Raw genomic sequence first — 13,192 nt, 5'->3', positions numbered from 1 at the left:
TAATAACTCAATAAATATAAAAATATTCTATTATTACGTATCTTTTTTTTTTTTAAAAAGACCAGTCATTTTGACTGGTTTTTGTAGAAATAGCTTCGTGTTAACTATCGGTAGTTCTAGTGTTAAATATATAGGGTTATAAAATGATACATGAAATTGTTTTAGAGAGTTTCGTGCAATGTCTGTCAAAGAATTTAAATCGGATTAGACCAAGTGTTGCGTCGTGCAACACTCTACTTGAACCTGGCCATACACCGCGGGTCAGACAGACCCCAGATGTCCGCTCATCCTTACGGCGTACCCTCAATAGCCTTACGTACCCGTCATAAATCCCAATAATTTGCTTGCTCAGGCCCTTCAGACCGAACAAATATCTTTTTCTAAAACGCTTTCTAAGGACTATTGTTTACCACGGCTGGACAAGGGAAAATTGGATTTTTCCACGTACGATGCTTCCTAACAGCAATTTTCTATCGAGGGCAGCTAAGACCCTTCCTGGTCCACTAACCTTTGTTTAACCAATTAACAACCAATCCGAGAGTCTCGTGCGCTAGACACACCTATCCTTAGCTTTCCTCCGCGACAGCATCATCACCGAACATCACTGATTCTTCAACCTTCAAACATACAACATCCTTCGACCGGGTTTACACCCGAAGATCGGTCAATTACTTACCTTATACATACGCACCAGAGTAACTATCTTCTTCACAAAGTGTTGGAATAAACTGTCATTCACACCTTGTTACATCAGTGTCATATTCAATTAACCACCTCTATTATCCTAATCGAAATAGGGGATCGATCATTTCGTGGCGTCGATTATCTAATCGTAACGGGAATTTACAACTCCCGTTGGCGTGCTTCTCGCGATCGCGTCTCTCCGCGAGTGGTCGAAACACCAAGTATACTAATATTCCTTACCATATTAGTAATAGTTTATTTAATGGGATGGCAGATAAACGAAATTTTAAGTAGAAAGTAGCACGAGACAAACAATATAATTTTAGAAAATGGAATTATATTATACAAGAGCAATGAATAGATGTAACATGAATCTTAGAATAGGCGATCATCTTGTTATTAGTATGGCGAATAATTAGTACAAAAGTTACTATATCAATTTATATATCAAAAAGTTACTATATATATATATATGTCGGAGACGAAAGAACACAGGAGCCTCTGGAATTTTGGATAATCCCGCAACATTGTAATCTAGAGTCTACGATAGCTGTAATTAAACAATTGTAGTCATTCAATCCGATTGTAATTGTTCGAGATTAGTGATAGTGAGCTTTGGCTCGAGGCGACAGTCTGTCGCCGAACGTAGCCGCGGTCACGGGATGAACGCTTTGTCTAACAAAGGCATGGAGTAATTCTATAGCTCTCCTTAAAAAGGAAATAGTTGTAACACTCGACAGTAAACATTCCAACGGTCTCTGTCCCATAGCTCGCCACACGCAGACCCTATTCTTCGAGTAAGATTTAGCTAACTAAAGTCCTTCAAACAGACAAACAGTCTTTGTCCCAATTACGGGAAAATAGGTTTCTAATTCTAGTTTCTCGAGTATCTAATTACCACGGTTACTTGTTCAGTTCTATGATAATTATATTTGCACTAGTCGATGTCTTCTCTATTGCATAACGACACGTGTAATCCAAACGAAGATTCGTTTCACGCCTCTAACTCTAAATCTAATGTAAACCCGACATATATATATATATATATACACACACAAGTATAGTATAATTCTATGTACTGGTACGTATTTATCCGAACCGGCCAAGGTACAGTTTATACGTATAATATATACTCATAAATCATTTTATTATATCACATTTTAATTAGCATTCGATTAAATGAAATGGTATTTCTACGTTCAGAAATTAGTAAATTTTTGTAACAGAAAAATTAGCTACTTCTAAGACTAGCGACGCATTCAACACAAAATTTGCATTGTTTTTAATTATATTATTATTCCATCGGATGGACGATATAGTATTCTCTTTCTTCCACGACATTCACTTCATCCACCATTGCAGCATTGGTAGGCAGCATTAATTTGACAACGAAGAGATTTCATTCTCGACGTCGCGTCGGCGAATTAAACGTCTCGTGAAAATTCATTATTGCTGGAACGACGGCCCCGCGTTGCAAATACGGCGAATCAGTCGGCCGCTAGAATCGATGCTAATGGAATTATCCGCGCAGCTGGGCTAACTCGATTCTCCGTTCGTTTTCGCGTGGTAATCGCGTTAATATCGGTCCTGGAAACAGAAAGGTTGACCTCGGTACCTCGCCGACTTCGTTAGACGGCACACGCGTTTGCACGCCGCTTTTCGCCAGAGACGATGCGCTCAAAGTTCGTTAGGAGAAAAAGATGACGTGTTTCCTCGTTGCGCTCTTGTTCCGCGCATCAATCGAATTACCAGAGTCGTCCTCCGCAAACTGTTGCAACTTTCGGCTTTGATACTTTGCGAGTTTGGTAGTTCGGAGCGTAGGTCGAGGTTTGAGAGTCGGGGAAGTTGTTGAGTGGCAATCAAATCTCTCGTCGACGGTTAATTGCTTGTGAGTTGATCTCTACATCGTTTGTGTTTGGACTTCCTGGTTCTCAGTAAAGTTTGTGGAATGAAAGTTTTAGTAAAGAAAATGTAAGGTGAGAGAAGGAAGAAGTCGATGGAAGTTTTTTTTTTTTAAAGAAAATTTACGAATTTGATTAGATTATTAATATAAATATTCGTTAGTAAATTAAACGTGGAATTAGAATTAGAAAAATGAAAAACGGTTTCTAAACGACAATAAAAATTATTTCACGAAACCGGAGGCCTTCGGTTCTCGCAATATCTAGTGACTAACAACTAATAACACCCCGTCAATCATACACACTACCTCGCTCACCCCACGTCCGACCGTTTTCGCCTCCTTTACTCGGGGTTAATTCCCAGTTAAACGCTTGGTACTCGCGAAACAGAGAAGCCAGTCGAGTAATTAATTGCCAGCTCGTAGAGGGACGATGGCCTCGGTCTTCGTTGAACGATAACGATTGATAAGTTATACTGTTATCCTTATATATAGTAAGCTACGTCTTTCCTTATTTTCCATACGTAGAACGAGCTTTACAAAATTGAGATTTAATTATTCCGTGTGATATGGAATATTCATGTATATAGGATGTTCGGATATGGATGTCAGGAAGTTTAAGGGGTGATTCTTGAAGCCGAAATAAGACGAAAATCAGGAATAAAAAATTGCGCTTTCGGCTTTGTCTTTTAGTTATTGGCAATTAAAAATCGGCCAAAATATCCCTGCACGCGAGCAAACCTCCTTACACGAACGAAAGTAGGTCAGCCTAAGCAACGGGGTACACAGTGATCCTCCAATCGAATGATACATGGACAGCAGCTTACCTCGTAAGAAAAATCGCACATTAAAAAGATTAAAATCCATAACAGCATATCAAAAGCCGACTCAAAATTTTCGAGTAGAGAGGATTAATGTTTCCTCTAATCCTTCGTCCCCATAAATAATTAATAAATAATAGCGCACATAAACAATGTTTATACAAACTTCATACACACACCGAAATCGTCCCGTCTGCGGGTGTCCACAGAAAAATTACATACGCATTAAGTATTTTGGAGGTGCTGCTAAGTGTGACCGAACGCTGTCTTATATGAGCCACACACATTTTCCACACAAATTACTGATCACTGCATATTACAATATTCACATACATACACATAAAATAAAAAAATAAAAGAACCAGAAGAAACTACAAATTTTCTGACACCCGTAGCTGAACACGTTGTGTCTATACATCATGTTTGCAGTAAATGTGTTGTAACTTCTATGTATATATATTTTCAAATTGATTTCATTTTTGTCCAATGAGGACAGTCGTGTCTCTTTACGGTGCAACCGAAATTTCAGTATTTTTTCATAAAAGATTTCTATGAGTATTGGGACAGCTTGGCGAATAACTAAAAATTGTTAAAAACAGTTGTTATAAATGTTTCGAACTTTTCATCGAATTTGATCGCATCAATAGCTATCCTGCTCGTGGCAGGTACGCGTAACGTATTCGTACGTTCGTGGAATAGTAAGAACGACCTAGGGTTGAAGAAGGAGGGGATGGAAATCGAAGAGGAAGTCGACAGAACGATACGCGTAATTTTCGCTAATGATCGTATTGGTAATTAGTCGAGGCCTTTCTATAAATCTTCCTAACTAATTACCCTTTACACTCCCAACTCTGGAAGAAGACCACACGGGTCGCGTGGTTCGAGTGAACCTCGAAGCTAAACACTAATTATTATCCTCGTACGCGATAAATTAAACTGCCAGACGCCATGGGTATCGTTGGGAGAGTACGTTTCGCGTACTTATAGCTCGCCACGGACCGCGTTACAAGAGAAGGGACACCGAACACATTCGCCCGGTTGCCCTTAGCAAATTCAATTTACTCTATTGCTGTACTACGTCTCTCCCTCGCCACAGGACGCTGAGTACGTATATTCCTTTGTACGTCTTTATTCAGAGTGAAGAACGTGTTCTGGGAATATTCGAGTGGTTTGCTGAAATCACTGATGGATTTTGTAGTACAGTTTGGTTTTGTAACATCGGTAGCGTTATATCTCTCAGGAGAGGATGCTTGATGCTAGATTTACTATTTGTACGTGAAATGTTCAATGGCATTAACGAGCGATTATTATTCAATTAATCAAGGCTTTTCTATTTGCAATTTACGTTGAATTGTACTAATTGTATTAATTTGATCCAAGAAGAAACAATATTTGATAGGGTAATTTGAGAGATAGATTTATCGTTGTATGTTAAAATTTCCTCTACTTTCGATTTTGTATTTTTAAATTATTATCACGATTGTAAACATCATCATCGATAAAAGAACGAAAGATATTCTGAGAGTATTGAAGTAGTTTGAAATTGTTAATGCAAAATCTGCGATGTTCTTTTTTCTTTTTTAATTTGTAACGTTACATTGGGAAATGATAGTTTTATAGCGTTTATTGCAGATCAGGTTAGTATCATAAAGTAGATTTTTAGCTGATTATGTCATAAAACATAAAAATAACAATATTACCGTGAAAAAGTGTACGAAAAGCGGAAGGTTCTAGCGATGGGAATTCAAACCCGCGATCTTCGGGTTCATAGCTTCACTGGTCAGCCGCTTTAACCATCTATAATCAAATTTTTCTTGACTCGCAAGAAAAAAGGATTGATTACAGTTTTTCATTCTGATGTGAGAGATAGGAACTAATAACTAGTATAAATTGCTTCCTGGCAAAGTAATGATACAATGATAAAATAAGGTGGTACGGTAATAAGCGTGCAAAATAATATTGAAAAAAATGCGGATACATAGATCATTACGTTCGAGTCACACGAGGTTATAAAAGGTTAACTACAGTACAATTTAACCTCGAATTTTCAAATTTTATTTTCGTATCTATTAAATTACGAATAATAAATTAGTTGACTCTTGAACTACATGCGGTTTATGGACATTATCTTTACAGTAAAGGTCCGTGTATAAAATCCTTGATTGACCAACAACTTGCTATAATCTATTATTAACTAAAAAAAAAGAAAAATCGTCTTTAGCGACGAGAAGTTTGAAAACTAAAATCAATTTCTAAATTTTTTTTTTTTTTTTTATTTATTTGTTGAAATTACAATCAATTCTCGCGTTGAGAATTTTCAGTAATTTCTAAATTAGCGACGTAACTGTCCTCTAGCGTCCCCTAGTAATAGTCGAAAAATTATAAAATTCGTGTAATGGAAAAATTAGATATTTCCAAGACTAGCGATGTGTATGATTAAACATATTTGCAGCTATAAATTTTTCTCGACAGTTGAACTATTGCCATTAGCAAGAAACCTTTTAAAAGCGATTAGTTGGTGTCCGTGTCGCTAACGGTCCTATCTTTCCGTTTGTTGTTTCAGATTCCCAAATGGAGCAAGGGTACCGGTCCGAGGTCCAAGAAAGGGCACTGGTTGTATCCTTGCAGATGTTCAATCTGATTTTAGAACGTGGCGTGTCCTTGCTCAAGTCTCAGTTGGACAGCGGCGAAGAGTCGAGGATGGTTGTTAGCGAGGACATGCAAGTCCTTTTACCAGCTATCAAGGTATTTCCGTTATCTCTGGCATATCTAATGGGCCTCTATCAAGATCTCTTTTTCCGAGAAACTTTCACCGTACCGGGAAAACCACGCGTCATTCTAATTGCACAGATTTTAATCGACGTGTCTAATCTCGAGAAAAATGGCAAGAATAAAAAGAAATAGAAACATAAAACCACGTGTATTTATACGAGAGATTCAGATAGTTATTTTGATCTTTTACCGCGTTTCGCGCAAATATGGCATGTAATGTATGCGGCCGAAGATTCCTTCGCGCGTTATCCCGTGCATCGATCATCGATCGATCGATCAGAAGAATCTTGACTCGAGAAAGTCAGCCTCCGTCGAGGATGATGAACAATCGTCGTTATGAGTCAACTTGGATTGTCGTATCAGCGAGGTCTAAAAATAACGTGGAATGACTTAGCGGTCAATCAACAGCGATGTTGTAAATTGAATTTTGATTAATCATTTTAGTTGGATAAACGGTATAATGAGTGTCGAGAAAATCGATGCGTAAATTGATAATATATACAGGATGAAGTGTGTTAAACGAGGTTTAGGACTAACAATCGTGTAAATCCGTGCTTCACCTATTAGTTTTTATTGTAAACTAAGAATACGAGTAAAAGATAGAAAGTTATTTTTAAATTCACTTTATTATTTTCCAAAAAAAAACAAAAAAAACAATGTTTTTCCTCTTCTTATTCTTCTATTTTGATTGTATCTCATTTTCATTGATCTATGAGTCGAATGTCACAACTTGTGAACTTCAAAAGATCCCGTTAAGCTAAGTTTATACAACGGTCAAGAATAAGCGCTTTTTTCGTGAGATACGATTTGAGCGCTTTGGTCATTTGGGTGCCAACACTCAAATGGTACGTGACTCAGGGCCAATTTTAGGATATTAAATAACACGGCTGTTCGTATTATACTATTTCTTCACCCATCCACTAACAACGTCGGATTTCTGTCCGTTTTCCACTATCGCTAATCTATTTACTAATCTACTATACAAATCATTCTTGACAATGCAACCACGTTCGACATAATTTATTATCATTTTTAATCGACACGCTTTAAGCCAATCACGTGATTCACAAGCTTCCGTATGAACGTATATCAATTTTTCGTTGAACTCGATCCGATCGTAGCTTGTCGACATTCTTGTCATCGTTATAATCCCGAGCCGTGAACGTGTATGCGCACGCGCGCGCGCATAAGCGGTTGAAGATTTATGAAGCAACGGTTGGTTCGCACCCACGCAAGATTCGTCCGTCGCGCCGGTGGCCGTTGTCAGGCCCAGGACCTGGTTCGTTCGTGTCTCGACTTATTATGCAACCTGGCGTTCGCGATTAATGCACCTATCGCACGTAAGCTATGCACGCACGCTCCATCGATAAAGGTCAACCGTATGACAAACCATTGGAACCGCGACATCACCCGTTTCTTCCTGGTTCTCGAGCTGGTGTAGCCTTCGAGGATGTGCACCGTTTCGCGATACCGTCGTTGTTAAGGATTTTGTGATGAGCTATGTCTCTGAAATGGGTTCAGTTACAGTGTTTTTCGTTTGTTAGAGTTTTCTGATATAAATATCGTATAAAGAGTTGATTATTCTGTCTGCGCTTTAGCTGTAAAGTGAGATATCGATAGAATTAGCAGAGTGGTAAAAATAATCAATCTGAAATTTCTATAAAAGGAACAAATTTCCAATAAAAGAGATCTCCTTCAGATGCGTGTATAACGATGGATTTGTAATTTTTCACAGAGAAAGGTTTCTAATAGAAAAAAAGGTTCTTGTAGACTTATTACGGTGCACAATGTTTCACAAGTCTATTAGATTTATTACAGTGCATTCGACTGCTAATCCAAGTACATCGCGTACGAAGAACTTCCGTTACTAAAGTCATCGCATAATTGAGAGTGGATCTTCCTGGAAAGAATTTCGATCGCTATCGTAACACAGGAATAATAACAACAGTTTCGCTCTCGTCTCACGTAAGACCATTAATATTAGCGATAAAGTAGACGTGATACACGACTGCTGTTATACGATTCACTTTCCGGAGGATGGATGAAGTAAAATGTCTCCTAGATATTCTATAAATAGAAACAGTTTCCAACATTCCAACATAGTTTCCTTTCACGTTGAATCTTTTTGTTCTAGATCTGGTGCGACTGGATGCTTTGTCACAGCACCGTTTGGAATCCACCACCATCTTGCACGGACTATAGAGTCGGGTAAGTCATTTAACAATCTTTTTACATTTCCTTCTTTTTCTATATGATGACTCGCGAAAGTATTTGAACGCTTATTCTAGCAAACTTTTACGTGTATATTGTATGGGTTCTATAAAATATATCGAAGTTCCATTAACGATATAACAGACGCGATTGTCACGGTTATATGTATTGGTAAAACTTGGAGCCAATCTAAGAGTGTAGATAGAAGTTTCAAAACATTTGCTGCAAACATAAATTCGACCGAACCTCGAAAATCCACAACTCCCAACATTTACGACCGAAGTTACACATAATAGGGGAAGTTCTGGCGTTTTAGTCGGTTTTCGTCGTTTAAACGCGAATAATTCTCGCATGTACGGCTATTCGAAACTTTCTCGTTATCATCATGCAGCTGGCACGCTACCATTAAATGCCATCAAGGGATAGAAATTTCTCTAGGCTTGGCTGTACGTATTAGGATCAGCCGGTTGTAGAAGGAACATGTGATATATCTTGAACTCGCTGATCCTGTGGTTTTGCGGTTTTGTGGTCCGAATCCTCGCTCTCTTCGAATGGAAGAGAGAAAGAGAGTCCAGTCGGTAAGCGCGCGATGCATACGCTCGCCAGCAGATTACGCCACGGCCACAAATTATTCATTGCAAGAGATTCAATTTATTTATTTATTTCTTTTTTTAAATCTTTATTGTACCTTTTTTATTGTTCACGATTGAGCCTATCGATACGATTGTTTAAGAGCGTAAAAGGAGCAAGTATCTAATCAGAGAACCAAATAAAAATATGGTATCGCTGATATAAAATTATATTTAAAAATTATATTTTACAATTTTTCCCTTATAAAATTCGCAAAGTATGACTTATCATGCTTCTTTCCGTGATATTTAACTAAAATTCCATCGATTCTTGATCTGGGATAACGCGAAGCTTCAACAGCCTTCTCTCGCATAGTGAAGACCAAGTCGCCCTTAATTCGATGAGGAACACGCATGCAACGTCGTCTTTATACGCTGCATTTGTCAAACCGATTAATCTCTCGAAATTCTAGCGCCTGAAAAAGAGAGGAATAGAGAGACAGAAAGATATTCGTAGCTTATAGCGCGCTCGGCTATGAATTCATGTTGACACTTCAGGTGTTGTGAATTATGGCTGTTGTGTTGGACTATTAATTCTCTTCGTGGTGCATCAATTTCTCAGACCAAGGAAGTTCAGGATGCTAGAGACATCATGCGCGACGACGAACGCTATCATGGTCTGTGCTCGTGATTTATCGCGAGTGACAGCACGAGAAATTTCGATGAAAACCGCTTAATTGTTCGAATGAACTTATCTTCGTGGGGGTCTCGTCTTCTGGGATGCTTGATCGTTCGTGCGTGTCGGTGGTTCAAAATAATTAATGATGATTTCGTTACTGTTTTGTGACGAAGCATCATCATTTGGACGAATAAGATAATTATAAATATCATCATGATCAGAAAACCAACACAAATAGACCTATCGTGTTTCTTCTTGCGGTCTTTGAACGTAAAGCAAATCCACAAGTGTAAAATATGATATACCACACTTTTTATTTGTTGCACGTGAGCAATTTTTAAACCTAATCAATCAAATATTAGCAAAACTGTCTTAATGATTATCATATTAATAGATATCAGGTGTATAATTATCGTTTTCATGGAAATTCATGAATTTCTAAAAGACGTATTATATATCTTCAAACCGTATTATTATTTCCGTTTTTAACTAAGTTATTTCCGTTTTTAACTAAGCTAAATCACATTAGAATAAAAAAATGTAATCTTCACTTATGATAAAATGTCGAATTCGGCTCCTATCCGACAAATCTCCCTTCAACATCGTCCTTCGACTAGAAAAGAGAAATGTGCAGCTGGGTAGAGTAGCAAACGTCCGTTAAAGTATCTTAGCTAGTGAACCTGTTCCGTTCTCGAAACGTCGAGCGTGGGAGTGACTCATCGAAATAAAAGTACACAGGATACCGATGCGATGGCAATGGAAAACACGGCCAGGTTCGAGGAAACGCCGATCAACGTGTAATTATTTTTTTGCGTTCTCCCTCTCGATAGCTGACAAAGGAAAGCCATACCATGGATCGACGCGACAGGTTGTTAGCGATCACGGTCCAGCTTAAAGGAACGAGGGTCTCGTCAGTGCGCACGTGAAACGATAACGTGTCTCGTTTCGACGGTTATTGAAATTCGATGTTGTCGAGAAAGGAGCAAGCGATTAAAAAAAAATCAATCCGAGGAAATAAATGAGTTCGCAAAAGTAAGAAATCGCGTCAAAAACCGCAGTCTAATTATGGTTGATTGTGATTACAAACGAGTCGAAGATTATAAAAAGCGAGGAGGACCGTTTTAGACGTGCGCCGGACGTCTTTTCGTCGATGATTCGAGCACGATCGGAGACAAGGCTTTTTATTCAGGATCGAGCGGGGACCGAGGGAATGTATCGATCCTCAGGATCTTTCTAACGAGACGAAAGAAAAAAGACCGGTCTAAAAGAGAGAAAACAGTCGTGCTTGGCCGACTGATGCGATCTATCGTCCATTAAACGAGTTTCAAGGCCCCTTTAGTCCCGTAACTGCGCGAACACTCGCGATCCAAGACTCAGCCTCTTTGCGCAACCAACCCAACCAACCAACTCGACCAGCCCAACCAACCTAACTTACCATACTATACTATGTCCGCCTGGATAAGTTAATTATTGTTGCTCGTTAGCGATTAACAATTATGCGAGCGAAGCGTTTCCTTGGCAAGGACGCGATCGTAACATCGTCGATCGTCTTCCATGTCCTCCTCGATCCTCTTCTTAGCTCGTTGAATAACGTGAATTTGCTCTACGATGTTATTTATAGAACTCGGATCGCAATTAATCTGCCGTCGAATCGCCACTCCGTCGATCCCCTTGCCGCTCTTTTTTCCTTTTCTCTCTCTCCTTCCCTCCCTCTCCTCCTCTCTTTCTATCTCTTTCCCTCTCCTTTTTTCACCTTTTCCTCTTTTTTTTTTATCCTCTTCTTCTTTTCACCTCCATTCATCGAGGATAGCAACTTTGATCTTCCCACCGCGCGTGCCTGAGAGCGTGTAATTGCGAGATCAATCACTGTCACCGTTTTTTTCATGTCCTCCCACTATTCCCTTCTTCCACTCAAACTTCTCTATTTATGCTCTATGGCGTTGTCTGCCTTTTTTATGCTGGAAGGTTGGTCCAGTTTGAGGTTCCAGTGTTTGATGGCGTTCTTGAGTGTCTTGCGAGGGAGAAAAGAATGTAGGGAATATTTATTGGAGGGAAGCCATCGATAAAAATGTGATCTTTACGGTTTAACCCAATGGGAATGTTGTGTTAATGCAACATTTCATTTCTAATTCTTGTCGGTCAATATACATTATATTTTGAGTTCTGTTTTTTTAACATCTGAGTATGAAAGAGAATTCCAGAGATCCGTTTAATATTCTTTCCTATCTTAAGACGTAAGACTTGTAAAATTGTGAAAAGAAGTTCTATATACCTATGATTTACAACTTTTTAATTTACTAATACAGGGTAACTGCATCCTGGAATATGGAACACTTGACTGTGAAAGCTTCCCGGAAAAGCGAAACAGGCTTTTCTTTTCAATGGTACTAACGTTAAAACATGACAAAATTAATAATTAATTACTGAGAATTAGTTATTGAATTTGTTAAATATAAGAGACATAATATTATTAGAAGTTTAGGTCTTGAAGTCATGGTAAAAAATGTGAAAAAGATCAAATGGAACGAGTTAAAAAGAAATCTGAGATACTTTTATTTTTACTGTGAGAAATGAATATTTATTTAAACAAAAAAGACAAACAAAACAATTGTTCTCTATTTTTGTTATTTATGTTACATTATATTCATTTTCTTCGTGTTCTACATATTGATATCGTGAATGACGCATGCAAAGTACATTTTTTGTGACCTCAATGAAAACAACGATTACATTGAACTCCCCTTACTCTGGACTTACTCTTCGCTATTATTATCTCTTTTGTAATTTCCGCTATAAAATAAGTGTAATTCTGTATCATCATCGTCAGTATCAGCATCATTGACAAGTTCCATATTATGCATCGCTAAACGTGTTCCGTATTGGCTACATACGTATTTCGACAGAAAGAAGGTAATTGTACTAAGAAGAAAATAAATTTAACTATAAATTTCTTTCGAACACTTAAAAACAGACGTGTTAGATGATAAATCATGCAAAAGTAATATCTTACCTTCGCTAAAAAATTTCACTATTTTTAACTCGCCTTTCAAAAAGTTTTACACGCTTTCAAATACAAGAATCAACTGTATTCAATGACAGATTTCCTAGCGAAGCGCAAATGTGGATAAGCTTGTCTTTTGCTTTTAACGAAATATTTTACTCTGTTATCGATTGATTTTTTTAATTACTTGCCGAGATATTGCAATGTTCCACGTTAGATTAAACACGGTAACTCTAGCGGTCCTGGTTTTAAACACACAACTTATCCCAATCACGATATGTACACAAAGTAGCCTATAATAACTTTCAATTCGCAACGAACATGCTACTGTATCTCTTCTGTACGCGTTAATCGCAGGCATGCAGTAATCGTAGCATTTGCTAGTCAGCCATTCACGGCACCTCGTCTCCGTAATTCAAGTATTTTTCCGAGGAACGCGTTAATTTTCAATAAAGCCGCCGCAGAAGCGGTCGATAATAATTTAGCGATAAAGAGGTTCGCCGATTGGACGACGAACGGAAACGTGTGCAGCACGCGGAGAGAGCGCAATTAACG

At 38.2% G+C, this 13,192-nt stretch overlaps 1 protein-coding gene across 3 annotated transcripts in view; it reads left to right on the top strand.

The window, feature by feature from the left end:
• Positions 1–13,192, top strand: part of LOC126864404 (telomerase-binding protein EST1A-like) — a 150,239-nt gene that overhangs the window by 83,664 nt on the left and 53,383 nt on the right. For all 3 annotated transcript variants that reach the window (XM_050615711.1, XM_050615712.1, XM_050615710.1), the window contains 2 exons: positions 5,969–6,150; positions 8,312–8,385. In XM_050615711.1, coding sequence (XP_050471668.1) covers positions 5,969–6,150; positions 8,312–8,385 — 256 coding nt within the window. The remainder of the gene's footprint in view (positions 1–5,968; positions 6,151–8,311; positions 8,386–13,192) is intronic.

The sequence above is a fragment of the Bombus huntii genome, chromosome 4 (genome assembly GCF_024542735.1).
Source record: "Bombus huntii isolate Logan2020A chromosome 4, iyBomHunt1.1, whole genome shotgun sequence".
Classification (NCBI taxonomy): Eukaryota; Metazoa; Arthropoda; class Insecta; order Hymenoptera; family Apidae; genus Bombus; species Bombus huntii.
Note: the sequence above shows the minus strand (reverse complement) of the source record. Positions and strands in the feature narration are given on the sequence as shown.